This window comes from Scleropages formosus, chromosome 17 (genome assembly GCF_900964775.1).
Source record: "Scleropages formosus chromosome 17, fSclFor1.1, whole genome shotgun sequence".
Taxonomy (NCBI): Eukaryota; Metazoa; Chordata; class Actinopteri; order Osteoglossiformes; family Osteoglossidae; genus Scleropages; species Scleropages formosus.
Window position 1 is genome coordinate 15,415,143 of NC_041822.1, and position 20,219 is coordinate 15,435,361.

Genomic DNA, 20,219 nt, shown 5'->3' on the forward strand with positions numbered 1-20,219 from the left:
TAACCCGAGGCAGATCTTTAAGTAGACTGAAGATTGCAGTACTCCTGAGCTTAGTTGCCCGGAGAGAAGAGTTGGGGCGAGGGGTAGGCTGACGGGGGGTAGCCTTCTTCCTCCAATCCTACTGGACTAAACTGTTTAAATTCTACACCCCTCATTCCACTGTTTGCTTCTACTGGTCTTTCAGGAGCGAGAGCCCCCCTGCTCCCTGCATCACGGCTCCAGTCGTCCCGTTTCCTTTTGCTTTGCTCGTGTTTGCTTGTCGGAGGGGGAAAAAAACTGTCATTTTTCCTTTTTCCGTGTTTTTTGAACTAACATACTAATCATTTGTTTTTTTTTTTTTTTTGTCCACTGCATGTAACCACCCTAACCCTCTTTGGTGACTTAGCCTCACGCAAGGTAAATTTTGGTTTGTTTCCACTAATCCCTGTGGTGTTTTTCAGCCCTTTTTGTGATTATTTCAGCCGTTCATGTCGAGCACCCCCCCACCCACCCATCTGAACACCTTTGTTTCAATCTGTTTTTATACAGGTATTTCTTTGCTGTGCTGGCCATCCTGACCATACTGGGTGTCCTCAACGGCCTGGTGCTCCTTCCCGTTTTGCTGTCATACTTTGGCCCATATCCCGAGGTAAAGTCCCTCTTACTGAGTCACTTTCTGAAGTGCATTCTGTTAAGTGCCAAGCTTATACTTCCCCACACATCAGGTCTACAGGAGTCACTTTAAGTTTGTGTGTGTGTGTGGGGTAAACCCCTGGGCAGAGTTACACAGAGGTCAGCCCTGAGAGCCAAGTGCATTCCTAACATTTCAACAGGCAGTTTTTAAAATGACTTTGTTTTTTTTTTTTTTTTTTTTTTTTCCTCTCTCTCCGTCTGCCAGGTGTCTCCTGTTGACGGGCAGAACCAGCTGCCTATGCCTCGGCTGAACCCGCCCCCTCGCGTGGTGCATTTCGCCGCGCAGCCTTGCCGCAGCGCCACGGGAACCGGCTCGGACTCATCGGACTCCGAGTACAGCTCCAACACCACGGCGTCTGGCCTCAGCGAAGAGCTGCAACAGTGCAACGCGTGGCCCGCCAGGGGTGGCCATGTCTGGCGGGAGGTTCCAAGGCAGTACATCTCTCCCCGTAGGCCTGGGGGCCAACCCGCCGGCAGAGTGAGACCGACAGAACGCCAGCTCTTTCCCATGTCCACGGTGAGCATCGGATTAGTGCGGCTTTCTTGGTTGCTTGTTATACAGCAAGGAACTCAGTGGGCTTCAAAGGGCATTTAGTGGAAGGCAAGCTTTTTCTGCTTGTAATTTTAATTGCGCATACGAAATCTTAAAAACGGGGGGAGGTCATTATATTCGTGAAAATTCCTTCCTTGCAGCACATTCATCGAGACAGCAGGCAGCAGCATCAGAGACCCCACCCTAGGGAGGGGCCCCAGCCCGCACGGCGGTGGGAAACGGGGAGGGCGAGCCAGCAGCAGCCACCACCCCCTCGCAGGCCGCGCACAGACGCTTTCGAAACTGCCGCCGATTGCGGCGGCAATTCTGCCTCCAGCCACAGAGACCGCACAGGGCAGCGTTCCCGCTCCCACAGCTCGCGCACCCATGCTTCTTTTGCTACCCCCGGACCCACCTACGGCCAGCCCATCACCACGGTGACAGCCTCTGCTTCCGTGACTGTGGCGGTCCACTCGGCCCATCCAGCCCAGAACCCCACCTACTTGACGTTCTCCTCACCAGATGGGTATCAGCCTGCCAATGCCGCTGACCCTGAACCTCCCTTCTCGGACCCCCACGTGCCTTTTGAGGGGTTCTCTGATGAGAAGGACTCAAAGATGGAGGCAGTCGAACTGCAGGATGTGGAATGTGAGGCTCACACTGAGTACAACAGGAGGAGGTCAGATAGCTGAGGTATGTCCTCCTTGACAAAAGTGCCTGATCAGGGGATAGGGGATATCTGGTAGCAGAGTGGCTAGAGCGACTGCCTTTGGACCCCAAGGTCGCTGGTTCGAGTCTCACTTCTGGCTGTAGTACCCTTGAGCAAGGTGCTTATCCTGAATTGCTCCAGTTAAAATTACCCAGCTGTATAAATGGGTAAATAATTGTAAGTTGCTTTGGAGAAAAGCATCAGCTAAATGAATAAATGTAAATGATTGCCTAACACTGACATTTAATTTGCTAAATATTTATCATGACTATTATTGTAATAGCAAACAGCAGTTGATTGATTTTTAGTTTTATTTTTCATTTAAGCAGTGCGTACATTCAGTAGATTATAGAATATAATATGAATATTCAACGTACACAAATATATTGTTTATACCTATGTCAGTGTTAGATAGGGATTTTCTCAAATTTTAGTTCTTTAATCAGGGACATCGGTCATAATATTTTTTTCCAAAGCGGAATGTTATTTTTAATATTTTTTTTTGCCGCTGAATGAGATACTCTGTTGTGTGATTTATTTATTTGTATTTTGTGTTTCTCCAGTGAGTATATGGCGATACTGCAAGGCCAAAGACTGGACCTCCTCCTGATTGACAACAAGGAGGCAGAGCAAGGCACGCAGATGCAGAAGAGCAGCACTGCTGGGTGTTACATTTTTACTGTAGCTTGTAATATTATTTGATACTTTTATAAATATTTAAAAACTGTATACTTGTAAATACAACAAAAGAGCTATAACTTAGGAGCAGTTCAACTGTTCAATAGCCCGGGATATTCTGCGCGCGCGTGCGTGCGTGTGTGTGCGTGTGTGTGCGTGTGTGTGCGTGTGTGTGCGTGTGTGTGCGTGTGTGTGTGTGTGTGTTAGAGCGTGAGAACTTTTCAATTCCTCTATCTTTGCCACGAGAAAGCTACATCCACACAAACGTTTCAGCATATATTTTTTGCTGCTTAAAAAATGTATAATTGTATAATTCTATGCAAATATTGCTTATATGTGATATGAGTGTGTTTGCCTGGATGAGGTGTGTATGTTAAAGCCCTGACATGGAACCGATATCTGGCAAAGTAGCACAGTTCACCTTTTCTTCCAATGCACAACAAAAGTGCAGTTAAGGAATCTGTGGTTTATCTGAAATAATGTGATGTTCCCACACTTGAGAAATTAAACAGCGAAACTCTCAGTGAATCGGTACCCAAAAGCTGGAAGTCGGGGGGAGAGGTATCGTTTGATACGCAAGAGAAGCGTAACATTTCGACTAGAATTGATAGGACTTTCAGTCTGTAAACCACTAGATTCCACAGACCGGTGATAAATACTGTAAAGTTACATGTAAAAAGCAGACTCAGGATGCCCATTGACAGGAGAAAATGTTTCCTTCCTCTTGTCAGCTTTTCCATTAGTACTGTTGCCCAATGTTTTTGATACTTCTGTAGAAATATGGTAGTTCATATTTAAAATGCTTTAAGACTATTATTTCGGATGTTCCGCGTGAGAGAACGTACACGTACGGCTTAAAAATATTTCATGTAGGGCTTTAGCCTGTGTGTGTGTGTGTGTGTGTGTGTGTGTGTGTGTGTGTGTGTGTGTGCAAGTGTAAATGTCTGTGTATAAAGGTACGCCTCTTTTTAAAGGTAATTTACATATCACAAACCTGTGGTAGTTATGACATTACTGTTTAACTTTGAAACACGCTATGCGTGCTATTTAAATGGAGCAGATATGAAGAAAAAAAGAAAAGCATGTTCCTCTTTGGCTGTAGCTCCCTAGGTCCAGTGTTTCCATGTTCTCACCAGAACGGTCTTCACTTTGGTCCATTTGCTCTTGTTTTCTGGAGATGTTTTACTGTAAGCATCCCTTAGTGCACTCCGTACCAGCCTCACACTGCCGAACCCTTCAGTCCTGCTTTTTGGAGGGACTCCCTCGCCCGTCCGGCCTGCTCGGTCAGATGACCTTCCGAGAAGGAGCCGCTCCTTCGACGCGTGTCCTGGATGCTCTTCGGTCAATAGCGATGATTTTCAGTCATCGTTGATGCGGGCTAGCTTCGCCCCGGTTCCGACTTTTGGGGGGGGGCGGAGTTAACGTTAGAACGCCGTAGCACTTCCGGGTCCGAAGCCTCCAGGAGATCTCCTCCACCCGGTTCCCTCCTTTCCTTTACGGACGTTACTTCAGATTCCTCTCAAGAGTACGACATCGGTGCTGTTGATAAATACACTTATAAGCTAAGTTCTGTTGTAGCTAAGGCACTTGACTGCACTGTTTGTTGCATTGTTCAGAAACCTCCTTTTATTCCGTTTGTTTTTGATAAGCTACTATGAAAAGTGCACTAAGGGTTTAGCACTATATGGCCACATTCCATAAACTAATTTGCCTACTTCTTTTAATTGACAACGAGACGGCCGGCCTCGGTTTAGCACGAGCGGTCTCCGTTGACCTCACTTCGTAAAAATCCGCGAAACGGAACACCGTGACGCTAATTGGAAGTTCCCCCTCGGCTGCCAAACGGTGTCAAATGGAGCACACAAGAACTTCAGAGGTCAGAGATCCCGGAGGTTCCCCGCCGGTGCTAGGCCAGCGTGCGTGCGTGCCTCTGTCCGTCGCTTTTGCCAGCTCCCCCGAGCCCTTTGAGTTTGACTTCCCGTTGAACGCGCATTTGTCATCTTTCTCTACATGTGACGTTTGCTCTCTTTGTGTCTGCTGCTTCTTCTATTTTATTTAGTTTTTTTTTTTTCCCTCCTAATGTCACATTGGCAGAAGGGAGGAATCCATGGCTGGCAACTATTTTTTTTTGGGTTTTTTTTTTGTTATATTTTATTATTTTTTTACTTTTGTGATATTTATATTTTTGTATAATAAGATGGTCGTTCTTACATTATTGTTCTTACATTATATAATGCCAGTTTATAACAAATGCAGGGATTTTTACTTTTTATTGAAAAACACTATTACAGTTATGTATTTACTTTAATGGATTTTTGTCTGTATAAAGTGCGTACTAATGTTAAATAGGAAAAAAAGAGTATATAACATTTACCTTACAGATTCATCATAGCTGTTAGTGAGGATTTAAAAGGAAGAAAATATTCGAAATGATCTGCCAATTTTCTTGGTAGGAGTTGATGTATGTCATTTCAGTTACAAAGATAAATGTATGCCATATAATTTATTTATATGAAAATTTATTTTTGTAGTGTACATAGTAGTTGTCAAGTTATTTGACAGAAGTATATTTTTAAAGAGTTTATATGTATTGATCCTGTTTTGTTGGAACATAAGAGAAAATGTTACAGTGTACACTTTCATTGCTAAGTTTTTTTTTTTTTTTTTCTTTTTTTTTTTTTTAAATAAAGAAAAAGCCCCTTACAGTATTATGAGTGAAATTCAAAAAGCTGTTTTGGGTTTGGAAAAATCTAGCCATGAAAGTAGAAATTGTACTAGATCTCTAAATATTAATGTTCAAACACTGATAGAATTCTAACAAATAAAAAAAACTATAACTTATTTGTCTTTTGTTTGTAACTTTAATAAACATTAATGTAAAACAAAGTGGTTGGACTATGTGTGTGTGTGTGCGTGTGAGAAAGTGCGAGAGCGAGTGTACATGATGTTCAGAAGTTGTCTTTTTCACACTAAGCACACTCACCTCTGCGTAAGCTCTACTTTTGACAGAAATACATTTTTACTTCCTGGACTTAATACTCCCTTCATAAACCTGCTGCATTAAAAGAAAGTCCAGCCACAGTGTTAAGTCGTTCAGGCTTTTTAAGGCTCTGATGCTTTTTGTGGGTATAATGTTATGGATGAGGATAAAAATGGGAGAAAAACAGGAATGAATTTTCTCTATCTCTATATCTACGGTCAGAAAAAGCAGACTCAGATGTTTCCATCTCTTGACCTGCAGAGCACAGTGAGTGTAGTACAGTGGCTTTAGGCCTTAGTGCCTTATTGCTAAATAATATTGAGTAACAAGTGATTCATTCCATTTCACAGCGGCCGTAGACAAACCATGGAGTCTCTTTGTCCTTTTAGTTATTCTGGAGCAGGACTGCTGGCAGTGCAATTGTTGGCTTTGTTTAAATTTTCGCTGAATTTATTTTTCAGGGCCAGTGACCATAAAATTAGTTTTTCCAGCCAATAAATTGTGATCCATTGCTTTAGGCCATTTTTGACTCGCAGTAGTTAGGTGGGAAGTAACCAACTCGGTACAATGGAAGAAAATGCACAGGCAAAGAAATTCTTTGCTATGACAGCAGAAAAAAATGCCGCAGTTCTTATATTAATCTGTTTTGTGTTTGACCAAGGTGATTTGACCTATAGTGAATTATACTGGGCAAAGCATCCTGAGAGAAACTCAACTGTTCTTTACAGTGTGGATATTGTGTACAGATGGGTTCCTTGTGAACGCTGATTTTTCTTTTTTCCCCCTCAGCTTTGAGCTTCTCATGAAGTCATCTCATTTAAACACACCTGCCATACTTACGTTGTGTGTGTTTTCAAACTGTAGAGGAAAATAAAAGCAGACGTGTTTCAGTTAATCACAAAAAACAGGATGGGTAACAAATGAGCCTTTGTGTCTTTAATGCTTCAGTAATTTGAAAATACTATTTAATCTACAGATTTAGAGTTAATTCCATGAGGGTAATTAAAGAGTTTTTGGTTTTAGTGAAGGAAGACAAACCCCGACAGCGATGTTCCGAACTTATGGACCGAGTGTCTTTGCATTGCACTTTGGGTGAATTAGAATGAGACCAAATCATTTGACTGGAAACTAATTTTTGTCTAAGCAGTTTTGTCTTTCACGATTTGCTGCTGGTCCGGTGTTGTATCAGGATAACAGCTGCCGTACAGAGCATCAAGAAAAGACAAGAGCATATTCATTATAAAAAGATCTGAAACAATCTGGAATGAAGTGATCCAGTATGGATAGAAGAGAGCAAATTTAACTTTTTCCAAAGACGCCTCTGCAGCATGAGCAAGTTTTAATAAGAGCAGTTAACTTTCTTTTTTGTTGTCACTGGTTTTAAGAGTGAGGCTGTGAGCTATAACTGCACGGGTTATGAAGACATTGCTTATTTTAATGTAATGTTAATAATATAGGGATAGTTCAGATATGTTAAGTACTCTATGCCTTTTTTTATTCCTGAACAATGTTCAGTTTGACTATTGTCGCAAAGAGCGGACCAGAGCCCTGGGTGTGGACCCGATGTGGGATTGTTTATTGCAAAGATACAAAGAGGAAAGCAATACTCGTAGTCGGGGACAAGCGTAGTTCAATCCGAGGTGCAAATGTGGTTGGAGAGGGGAATCCGAAGACGTGACCGATGAAACGAAGCCCAGGTACAATGCTGCAGAAGACAGGAACACGGACAAGGAGACAGTCAAGGGAGATCCATGGAGAAGGACAGGTAAGGCGTGGTGGAAGTGTCATGAATGCAGGAGGAACGGTTGTCTCAAAAGAGATTCCGCAACTGAGTAGCGGTGGACTGGTGCTCCTGATACCTGGCTGCGTTGATTGTGACCAGGTGTTTTTGGTTGTGCTGCGGGCATGGGCATGACAACTATTTTTGTAGTTGTATCTTCTGATTTTTGTGTGGGTGAGGCTGGATATTCATACAATTGGGACACAAAATTACTGAACTATGAAATGAAATCTTTTAAATGGATTTTGGCCTAGAACTCCTTAGGCTCTAACCCAACAAATGGATGAGAAAGAAAATTACAATTCTGGAACTATAATCCTTCTCTAAAGAAGTAGTGGAAATGAAGTAAAAAAAATGTTTCTTTTTCCATTTTAGAGGCTTACTAAGTGTTTTATATTTGCAATAGTATTGCATATAATGGCTCTTGCTGTTAGCAAAGTTTTGAAATTAGTTGAGTGGAAGCAACACGTCATCGTACCACGTGAATTATTTCAAGCAAGACCGCTTAAATATTTGTAAATATTTAACGTTTAAAATTTGCTTTGAATGAAATAAAATCATACAAGTATGAAGATTCGTATTCCTTTAATTTGCGGTTTTCAGAGAGAGTGAGAGTGTTCGCTGTAACACGCCGTTCGTGTGTTTGCCCTGTGATGGACCAGGAGAGCCTACAGAGTGTTCTTTTACACTTTCAGAAACGTCTGCCGTTACTCCCTAGAAATATTCTGCTGGTACTCGACGGGGAACGTTGCCGACTGCTGTGAGTTTTTTTTCTTTCCCACAGGAAGGTCTCTCGGATCAGCAGAAGACACAAACCAGGTGGCAGACACATTTCTCCTGCGTGTGTAAACTTATGGTTTGCCAAAAGGGAAAGTTATCAACAGTGCTCAAAAGTTATAAATTTCAGGTTATGCCAAATATAATACTATACAGAAAAGACAGCATAGCGAACGTAAAAGTAACGACATGAATAAAAGAATAGAGCGACTGAACCGCTGTTTATTTGAAATTTCCTGCGGAAGGTCTCGTGTGACAACTATACATGTTTCACTGCTTTGTTTAGACGTTCTTTTTTGTGGCTTCACAGCATGCCGGACCGCATGACGACAGAAATGGCGCTAACATATTTGTCTCAAAAAATTAAGTTTATATATTGATTGAGGAGATGGCGAAATAGCAATGTCCTGTTCAGGCTGGGAGTACCAGCGATGCTGTCCCCGGCATCCTTCCTCTTGTTTAGAGAAATGCTGCTCGTCTTCGCTGTGAAACGGGCAATAATGTACGGAACATGTGCCTCACCAAGGGAGTGGAGGCAGGATGGAGAGAGAGATAGAAAATCCTTAAAGTTAAATACTTTCATGTGTATTTTGGAGTGTTGGGCGGACATACGCATGCTAATCCGAATCTAATTATAGTGTTACAGTTGCACACACGGCTTTGCCATCAGCACTGCAGACAGGCCTGCTTTTATGACCACGGTGACAATGATTTGTATTCGTAATACTAAACCGCGCTCACCACCGATAATAATGATAACTTGTTAAATCCGCAATTTATTAGGGCATTGCAACTTATCCGCTCATATTGTCAGAGTGGTTGACAGCAGAACTTCTTGAGGTTGCAGTTGTGCGTTCCGAGATGCTTTGGTCTTGATGACCTCCGTTTTGATCACGAAAGATAGCAGGGCGTAAAAATGGGATCTTTTAGTGTCCAGAAACTCAGTTACTATCTGCTGCCTTGGCCAGTCTGATCAAACATGTTCAAGGCAGATGGAATTCATGTGGGAGAGGCGGTGAAGGCCTTTCCTCATCCTACGCTTACACTACAGCTGGATAACGATACGAAAATGGCAAAAAACGGGGATCCGCCCTCAAACTCGGCTCACCTGCACCGTGCCTCCTCTTCAGCGTTTCACAGGCGTACCGCTCTTAGTGAAATGTCCTTGCAACCTCCGTGTAGGCTGGAAAGATGTCTGAGCTGTGCCTCCCTGAAAGAGGACGTGAGCTCGGTAACGCACCGTGATCGACTCTTAGGCGACCGACTCCAGTTCCACCTGAAGCCCACAAACTTAATGGAAAACACACTTGTCCCAAGGCCTCTTTCCATTTAGAAAAGCGATGTACCGGAATCCAAGGGTGCAGCGTAGCTAAAGCAATCAGGACAGGCCTCTATCAGACACGATTCACTTCCAGAGTTAAAAGGGGAACTTTGGGTGCTTGTTTGATTGCTCCTCTTGGCATCTATGCTCATCAGTGGACAGCGCCAACGGAGAAGCCTTCACAGAAAACGCAATATGTAAACAATGACCCCGGAACAAAACATTAATGTCAACGTCATTCAATTTTACGGGAAGAAGAGCACCAGGCGCACTCCCAGAAACCTGTGCTCTGCCTGCCATGGGTCAGGAAGGCCCGATTCAAGGCCTATAATTTAAGGTCCAGTCATTTTACTCTCACAAGCTGTCTCCTTGTGATTGCTTATTCTCCCATCTGTGCTTGGCAAGGGCTGTGCTACACGCTTGTTTGTGTTAGAGCGCTGTGTTTACTTTAATCAGATCACGTTAGCTCTAGCTTCCCTGCTCGGCCCCAGCTGTACGGGGGGCTGGTGTAAACACAGCATTTCTGGAGAATTCCTGAGCCGTCCCACTCCGGGGCTAGTGTCCCCAGAAACACAGAAAACCATGACCCACCTCAAAACCCCCATTACATAAATCCATGTGTTCTCTACCTGCGAGAGGACCCATTCCCCACCGTTAAGCAGATGATAACCTTGGCAGATTTTTGTGATTTTGTGTAACTCCGTGTGCTGCTATTAGGACTACTCATAATTAATCTTCTCGTGAGTTCCGCATTGTTGTTCTAATGGATTCTTTTCAACTAGGACATCCGATCGCACTTCACGCATTACTGCTCTGCGAGTTTTTGTGACTGCTGATTATTATTAATGGCAATTAAGAAGCTTTGCAACTTGAAATAAATTGTTACCATTGCTACAGTCTTCACTACAAGAATTATATTGCTTTCATGGAGACCTGACATGACGGGAGTACAATTAGAGCAGTGGACGTGCACAACATGATCTGGTGGAACCACTAAAATAGCAAATAACCATTTATCTTCCTACTTAGCCGGTCTCAAATAATGTAATTTTTTAGTTTTTCCCTAGAAAACTGAACACTAACTGAAAGTGCTGAGGGCCTCTGTTCGTATTTTCAGCAGAAATTCAGTCCCAGCGATGTTAACCTGTAACATCTTGTTCGTAAGGCTAAGGATCGTCAAGTTTTGTTTTCCTTACGGCTTTCAAAAACTTCCAAATGTAAGTTGTTGAAACGGTGCAAGACCTGCTGTCTAGTTACATGTGAAGGAATCAGTTTTCCCCACAAGTGCAGCGAATCGTGCGGCAGTCCCACCCAGTGCAGAATCAGCAGCAGGCCACAATCTGTGCTGCCTCTCCTGCTCGAGCCTTCTCATTTCCCCCCGGGTCCGAGTAAACAACGCACAGGAGCGCCGCCCGAGGAAGACCTTGCTGTTTCGGATTGGTCACAGGTCCGAGCTCCTTGAGCATTTCAATCCAGAGCTTCCTCACTCAGTAATAAAAGGCCACTCTGGGGGGAGAAAAAGCGGAGGCAGGAATTACTCTAAATGCCGTTGGAAAGCAGAAGAGTTTGCCACAGGACCCTTGGCCCTTGAGATGGTAATTGGTATCTGGAGTAGAGACATGTATGGCTCAAGGGAGTCCCTTCAGGGTCCACCATCAAACACAGTGCCTTAGTTCAGGAGCTGGGCTGTAAATCTGCACTTTCGAGTCCTCGAACGGAATTTGCTAGCTCGTCAGCTGCATTCAGAAAAATTCATCTAAATGGAAGAATGGGAGAACTGAACATTTCAGTGTCTACGCTATGTTGCAGTAACTCTCTTTCATAACTCCGTTCTGTTGCTTATGTATTTGGAAGGCACGTTTCCTTATTCTCGACCAGAGGATTCCATTGTTAACCATTTCTATCTTTGCCGTAGCAATTTAAGTGCTAATAATTGCAAATTCCATTCAAGGATTTGAATCTACAGATTTACAGTCCAGCTCCTGAACTACTATGCTCCCTTTTCTCTTTGAAAGGAAACATTTTGGTGTCATTTAAATTCACAGAAGGAGTCTTATTGCTGTGCTCTGCTTATATTTGTTAGATCCAGAACATGTAGATTGTTGGATGATTTTGTGACCTGTGAGGTCTACAGCAACGAGAGCTCAAGGTTGTGCCATCTGTAGCTGGTCGCTGCAGCGTTTGTTTGGACTGCGGGCCGGAAGTGGGGATCATTAGTCTCTGCCGCATGCATAGCGGCTGCAAAAAAGGGGCCTCTGTGGAAACAGGACGGAGCTCATAATTGGTTCAGCTGCTGTTCGCCGTTTCCGTGACAACCCGGCAGGCAAGCCCTGATGAGTCGCGGCTGAGGCCGTCACTCACAGCTGAAAATGATCCTGTGGGTACTTCTAGACATTTCGCAGTGTGATTGCCCCTTCAGTCTTGCCCAATCTCAAAAGCCTCACTCATTCCAAAAATAAGCAGGGCAGGTCAGTAGAGGGGTTTATGGGGCTGCTCATGGGAACTTTTCCAGTGCTTATATCCAGTGGAGCTTTGCCTTCAATGCAATGTTTGATTTGGTTGCATCTGCAAGCTGACCTCAGATATCCACCTTGTAGCCCAGATGTGTGTGATTCCACTGGAGCAGGCTTTAACTTTCCCAGGTTTTGCCCAAAAATAACACATAGCGAGGCCGTCTTGTGAAAAAGGGGCGAGAGAGGAAGGGAGAGAACACTGGAGCATATTAATCCTGAATGTAGCTCCTGAGTGTTGATGGAACTGAGCCCAGTTGCAGGGCTTGTCACACGGGAAAGAGGAGCAGTCCAACCCACCCACTGCCACTGAGCGTTGACAGACCTAATGGTTGATGGTGCCCGGCCAGTGTGAGCTACCGCCATACCACAGTTCTGTCAGGAATGGAAAGTACACACATGTACCAAAAGGTTGTATCCCGGCCTACGCTGAAGCCACAGACGCTATACTATACTGTATACTGCCCTGAAACAAAAATCCGTTTAGCCCGGTGCATTGAAAATAATTGTTTTAGCACTTTCTAGTACTTTGCTAGGGAGGGTGCAGTGGCGCAGCGGATTTGACCCAGTCCTGCTCTCTGGTGGGTCTGGGGTTTGAGTCCCGCTTGGGGTGCCTTGTGACGGGCTGGCGTCCCGTCCTGGGTGTGTCCCCTCTAGCCCTGTGCCTGTGTTGCCGGGTTAGGGGGTAACTATTCTATCCACATTTGGTCGTCTGTCCTGTACTATAACCCATAGTGTGGAAACGTAAACAAGGTACTGGGGTATAAACTGGAGGACATCTCACCACTATACTATCTACTACTTTTACTGTAAACTAATGTTGAAATGAAATGAGGGTAATCCACAAAAAGCAGCAAAGTATTACACACACGTTGTCTGAAACCGCTTGTCCCGAGCGGAGTCGCGGTAAGCCGGAGCCAATCCCAGAGAGATTGGGAACAGGGCTGAAGGGGTGGGGCCACACCCTGGACGGGACACCAGCCCATTGCAAGGCCATGAGTAGTCACCCAGGCGCACAGCCAGGTGAAGGTACTGGAGCAATTACAGGGCAAGAACCTTGCTCAAGGGCACTACAGCCAGAGGCGGGAATCAAACCGGCAATCCGCGGAGCCAAAGGTAGCCGCTCCCTAAGCAAAATCTACTGGAGTAAAAGTTTTTTTAAAAAAAAAAAAAAGTATGCTGTGAAAAAAGCTACCAAAGTATGAAGTTACTTGATTTATATTAAGCTTTTTCATGTTCTGAATATTGAAGCTGTCAACAGCTTAAATGTACAGTTTTAACTCATGGAAAATATACGTATGTAATATATATGTTTCCAGTAAATTGAATCTGCCATGCTTTTATTGGATACCTTTATCCAAAGAAATGTGCAGCTCTTTAGCCATTTGTAAAGCAGGGAGTAAATACTGAATGGTGAATACATTGCTTAAAGGCTATACAGCCATGTAAACCAGCAGCCTTTCACTTTCATTATCCATGCCTGCTACAAAGCTGACTGTCCTACAGTAAGAAAACCCAGACACAAAGTAACACTATGCAAATAACTAAAAAATGAAAAAGGTTGGTCAGTTCAGATTATCAAAGTCCAAAAATGGTAAAACCCTATAAGATTGGTCACATTCCTCAAACCTGCTGTACTCAGTTGAGCTCATTTGATAGTTATCTTTCTTGCCCTTGTTTTATTTAGGACATGAGAATTAGACAGTATCAAACATTCATTTTTTGCAGCTATAGCTAATTGTTGTCAAACAGCCTTTTAATTTATATTATTTTGCTAATATTGACCTTTTTTGGTTAGAAAGCCAGTACAGCTTGTGAACAATTAACAAGCTGTCTAGGAAATGAAGAGTAATAACTTACTGGAAGATGTTTTTTCAGAGTGTATGTCAACTTCGTGTACACTGAAACACTGATGGCCATCATTTGGCAGACAAAGGCAAGAATAAATGTATGAAGCGTGGGTGGATGTGTAGTCGACAGCCTTTGGAGTTGGGGTGAATGTATAGTCAGGGTTCGGGGTTATGGTGGATGTGTGCTCAGTATTACTTTTAGGTTGGATAACACACACATAATCACACTGCTGGTTTCAATGGGATGTACTGAAGCATCAAAAGGGACAGGACTAAAGAGGAAAAAAACTAGCTGGCATTCCTAAAAATAATAGGAAAATCTGTTCACGGTGTTCAGAAGTTACTCACTCGCTTTCTTTAACCACTTGTCCTTGACAGGGTTGCGGCGGTCTGGAGCCTATCCCGGAGCCACTGGGTGCCAGGCCAAGAGGGGTAGGCCTGCACTAGAGATGGAAGACCAGTCCATCGCATCCAAAAGTTAAGCTGAACATTAAATTACAATAAATTCCAAATTTGTTCACAGAATTATTACTGAAAGATTTGTTGTTTGCCTCGCACCCTGTGCTTCCAGGATAGGCTTCAGTCCACGGGAACCCTGCACTGGACAGGAGCTATAGATAATTGATGGATGCTCCAGGGAAAATACTCAGCAGTATAAATGGAGCAACCCTGAGCAAGGCCCACCCGAACCTGCTCGCCCCAGACGGGGCACGGGAAACCGGAGCCTAACCCAGCACGCAGGGTGTAAGGCCGGAGGGGGAGGGGACACACCCAGGACGGGACACCAGCCCATTGCAAGGCACCCCAAGCAGGACTCGAACCCCAGACCCACCGAAGAGCAGGACCTGGACCAACCCACCGTGCCACTGCACCCCCACATCAGCACTATAAATAGTGGGTTGTAAATCACACTGACTAAAGGCATCAGCTAAATTGCAAAAAAATGGCATAACTTTGTTTTTTTTTTTTTTGTTTTTATAAACATAGCCTGAAACTGAGGCCATGTATTTTCACCCTAAACCGAGCTGGTACGGAGGAGCAGGTAGCGAAGAGGGTGAAAAAAATGCAACAGAGTAAAAACGCTTTTTTTTTTTCTTTAGAAATGTGCTCAAGTAAGAGTACAGATTAGTAAACTTCTGTGAAAATTTGGCCAGAAAAATTCTTAAGTGCGAATAATGGGGTAAATGTAATTGTAGATAATGCTGAGGGATGAGCAGTCTACCTATAGTACACACTACTGCAATGCGTGGGAACCCACGGACACCTGACACGTCCCTCGGCAGCTCCGATACAGACGCCGGGACTAATGGCGGCATTTGGCGGTTGACTCAAAGCACAGTGTAGGTCATAAGGTTTAGTCTGCAGTAGGTCAGTCCTTTTTCTGGATGAGCCACATCGGAGGCAAATAAACATTTCCTTTGGAATTTAACGCATCTTGGTTTTGAAAATGATCTTTGCAGGTTTGGCCTTCAGCGAAAACAAATAAACAAAAATATATATCATTAGGAGCAGTTGTTAAGGGCTTGAAAGTAGACATCAGTAGCTTCCTGCATTTGTCATTTGTGTCCTTTGGTAGATATTACATCTCAAATATGTAAGGCAAATAAACAAATCCCTACACCCCTGGCATCACACCCAGCTCCTCTGGTATGACCATTATTAATTCCAAATGAATTACTGGGACAGCAATCGCTCCTCTGTTAAACATATTTTATTATGATGTCATGTTATTTCTGCTTGTTTCATTCAGGCACCCCATAATTGAGCACGTCTTTACACAAACCTTCCCAACATGATAACAAAGGTTGATTAATGACCAGTTTACAACAGACGTCCTGAAGGAATAGACGGCAGATTCCTCAACAAAAGATTTATGAAATGACGGCTGGATTGGCCATCTGTTTTTTTCACACAGCTGAAAGGTTTTCTGGTCTCCTGATTCTAGTTTTAACTGTCCCCACAGCTAAATTGCTCTAAATTTTTAAAGTCACTGGACCTAGATATTGTTTCATATTCAAAGGTGTTTTGATGTTTTTTAACCCCCTCAAACCATCTTTTTTTTGTATTAGCGCAGCATATAACAGTTTTATTCTATTACTATTAGTAATTTGCTTTTTATTGAAACTGCAACTCCTCTATAGATCATGCATCGATTGCATTTCTCAGAAATCAAATTTTAAGTATTTCTGCATTTCCATGTACTAATGCTTAGAAATTAAACGAATCAAAAATAATACAGGGCAAAACAGGTGGGAAAAAAAAAACATATAGGTGGGATGTTAGAGAGCAAAAAATTACTTACTCATGAAGAGCATGTTACTATGTGACCAGGCTAGCTGGAAAAAAACATAATTGTGTAATATTATCTTTATTCAGCTGGTTTCTCAAGTTTTAGGCAGGCAAATATGCTATATTTTTAAACTGGAACTCAGCATTTAACTGGAAACTGTACTGGAATGGCAGACCTGGAATCTTCTCAGAAAAATCTTTAAGTAAGAAATGCAACATTCAGAAAAGGGAAGATTAACAAATGGCTGGTGAACTTCTTACAGGTCATGTCAGAAATATTGACAAAGTGTTTCGGAGATCAGGATTCTTCCTCATGAAGCTCTGCTGCGTTAACTTTCATTAAAGTTGTGGACGTGATCGTTTGTTGAAGGGGAGGGCAAAGGCAGGGAAAGTGATTAAGGAGTTTCAGGAAATGGAAAGAAAGGGGACATGTGGCCATTCACACTCCCAGTACGCCTTCCATTGGTACCGGAGAGATATGTTCACGCGAGTCTGAGAACTGGGGCAGGTCATCAAGCGGGAGGCGTAAGGAGGTGGGCACAAGGCTGAGCACTGCCCCCCGTGCCCCAGCGCCCCAGTCCCCCACCAATCTGCCTTCCGTGGCGCTGGGTGTTTGTGAGCGGCCGCAGAGCGCGGATCCAGCTGGCTCCACCACTACTGTGTGCAGAACCCAACCTTGACACCAGTTTAAAAATACAGGACAAAAGCACGGAGGCTGGGAAAATTAGATATGACATCTTCGCAGAATCAAACACACCAGTGTTACATTTTTAGACTTGCTGATTTTAAATCTTAACGGTAAAAAGTAACTGTTGAAACTCCTGACTGTCTTTGTGAGCGAGACACACCAAAGCATTCACCACCTGGTGTGCTACACACTTTGTCTGGACCAGGGATACACAAATTCATCAGCCCAAGCAGCTGTGCTTTCCTTGGTCTCCAGCTTCCAGGACAGGATCCAGCGGTTGATATCTTAGCTCCTTAAAATTTCTGCATTCTTGGCCTTTTCTTTATGGTTTGATGGTGGAGTGCTCAGACCTGCCACCCACGTGGTGATCTCAGGGTCTGGTCCTCTCTGTGACGGTCCATTCATGTTGGTCACTGGCCATGGTCAGATACTCCAAAACAAATTTACTCACTCTGTTTTGGACGAGAAAGGAGTTGTGGTTTCAGGCTCCAGTTTTAAAGCTACTCTTATTTTTGTTGGCAGGGTGGTCAGCTGGGTTCTTCAAGAGACAAACCTAGATGAGTTTTACAACCATTGAGAGGAATCTGGTCCATTTGACCCAAATTCACTTACGCTGAAGACTAGGCTGGAACCCATTCCACACTCAGTCAGCAGGGAGAATGTTCTGCCATTAGTTTGTATGTTTGGATGGATTTTTCCTGATCCTGGCACCGTACGTGTGTGTGGGAAATATATCTTAATGCCATAACCAAAACTGTTTACCACATGGCTTTGCTCAATTCAGAATCCTAACAATTTATAAAAGGGCAGTTAGTCTGTGTACTATAAATCAGTTTAACGTCAGCAGCTAGTGGTATTGTTTTATTGTAAAGCCACACACACGGATGATAAAAGCTTTCAAAGGAAATATTTTCTTTGCTCAACAGTGTTGCGCACAGTATGCAGCTTCACATAAAATGCCTCACATTCGCTGGACCGACTGAAAGTACCACCTCATAAAAAAGGAAAGAAAAGAAACAGGCAATAAGACACATTCTTACACAAAGTCCGCAATTCTGCTGAAAATCATTTCACTCTTATCCATTCCTCGTTCTTACAGCAAACATATTTGCATGTCAGTAGTTAAATGGACACAGACTGCAACCATCTGAGAACTAAGTAGTTTACATTAACATTTCTTCATTATTTTTCTACGGGTTTATAAACCTTTTGGAATATTTATCTTGGCCACATTACGCATTATTTCATCAAGAATGTGTGGTGGTGTCCATTTCGTAGCGGCAGTGCAGTATAATATTTTTTCAGTATGAATTTGGTGAAATCATTCCAGTAAATCCCAAACTAACCTGTTATCGTTTCCATGATGAATCACACCAGTAGCTTCAAGTAAGCACAACCGCAGAGTTATATTGCACTGTACAGCTACTTTTACAGTATACTATATCATGGAATATTCTAACAAGTAAAATGATGGTTTAAACTGCACATTTATAAGACATGAAAATGTTTGCTTTGTGCCAAAACAGAGGGCTGTACTTTGTAACCATCTGAAAGATGTAGCTGAAATTAATCCAGTTAAAAATGCTACTTTATTAGCGGGTAAAAGTGTCATTTGTTTTGGAAAGGAAGCATAGCGATGGGTAGCATTGTGCTTCACGGGTCTTGGTCTGTATTTGAAAGACAATTCAAATCTGGCTCACTTGGTATGAGGGAATGAGTGCCATTGTCCTGTGCTGGACCTTACAGCAGTTTACCAATTTACACACAAAGGTATTCTTACTGCATAGGATAAGCTCCAGATCACTATGACCCAGTGGTGGACGAGAGCTTATTTATAACGGATGAATGGAACACAGCAATGAGTTGCCTGTCATTTCAAAAAAATTATGTCCACTATGAGAAAGAATTGTTAAACATATGGAAACCCTTGTTCATTAATTTAATCACAAAGATTCAAAATGTAGTGATAACTTTATTATTAATCAACTTTATCATCAGGGCAGCTGGCAGTGTAGTGGTTAGAGCTCGCTCCTTTAGACCCACAGGTCAGTTCAGACCTCTGGCTGAAGTAACCTTGAGTAAAGTACTTACTCTAAATTGCTCTAGTAAAAATTACCCAGCTGTATAAATGGGTAAATCATTGTAATTTATTTTGGAGAAAAATGTCAGCTAAATGAATAAATGTAATTAATGCAATGGAAGATCAGCATGTGCTACGGATTTGTAAACAGTTTCCTCCTCAGTTACACAAAATCTTTAGGTCTTTGTAAGAAGTACCATGTCCATAAGAGATGCCAGGGTCTTGGACCACACAGCTAGACCACAACACTCTGTATCAGAGAACTTGAGGTCTTCCTGTCTTGAGAAGACACAAGATCATCCACCGTGCACACAGGTATATAGTGCCAAGAGATATCTGGACAATTACCAGTTGTGCTACACCAAACAGGTTACTCATCTTGTCTGTTTATGGTGCACCATAGTATTATGTGGTCTATTTATGGTATTTGCTGAAAATGTAGCAGATCGAAGTTGTGCAACATTTTCAATAAAACCATAAATAGACCATATAATACTATGGTTGCACATGGAAATCACAACCCGGTCCTGCAGATACATCCTGCGTAATATTCATAGGATCCGTCCCTACCTCACAACAGACTCTGCCCAACTACTTGTCCAGGCCATGGTGACATCCCATCTGGAATACTCCAACTCCCCATCTCCCGCTACTACCATCAGACTTCTACAGCTGATACAGAATGCCGCTGCACAAGTTGTGTTTGATTTCCCAAAGCGTTCCCATATATCTCCTCTACTCATTTCTCTGCACTGCCTTCCTATAGCTGCCCGGATCAAATTTAAGACCCTGGTTATGGCCTACAAATGCATCAATAGAACTGCTCCCAGCTATTTACAAGACTTGATCAACAGCTACACCCCAGCTAGACCCCTTCGTTCGTCTACTTCTGCTCGCTTGGTGGTCCCGCACATGAAGTAAAGCACAGAGGTTCTCGGTTCTGGCACAGTTGTGGTGGAATGACCTCCCCCTCTCACTCAGAACTGCTGAAACTCTGTCTACATTCAAGAAGGGTCTGAAAACTCACCTTTTCCGGACTCACTTCGCCCAAGATCTCTCCAGCTCATGTATGGTGGAAACATTCATGCACCGTAACTTTGTGATCATCCCCAGATAAGCCTTTACACAGCCACTACTCCTGTATTGTATGTGAATGTTTGTGTATGTTATAAATAAATAATAAAAAAAAAAATTGTAGGAGGGTTATAAGGATTCATCTATCCTGCGATTTATTCACCTACTCGAGCATCAAGTGGAAAGTAATAAACTAGGTTTACTCAAGAATCACATGTCTGCAGCCATGTCTCTTTCTTTTAATGTAATGCACAAATTGTATTTTCGCTGAGATGTACT

General features: G+C 43.1%; 1 protein-coding gene across 1 annotated transcript in view; it reads left to right on the forward strand.

Annotated features, from left to right (window-relative positions):
• Positions 1–3,502, forward strand: part of ptch1 (patched 1) — a 46,715-nt gene extending 43,213 nt beyond the window's left edge. The window contains exons 21-24 of the mRNA XM_029259567.1: positions 529–628; positions 878–1,189; positions 1,366–1,897; positions 2,477–3,502. Coding sequence (XP_029115400.1) covers positions 529–628; positions 878–1,189; positions 1,366–1,896 — 943 coding nt within the window. The 3' untranslated portion in view covers position 1,897; positions 2,477–3,502. The remainder of the gene's footprint in view (positions 1–528; positions 629–877; positions 1,190–1,365; positions 1,898–2,476) is intronic.
• Positions 3,503–20,219: the final 16,717 nt, after the last annotated feature.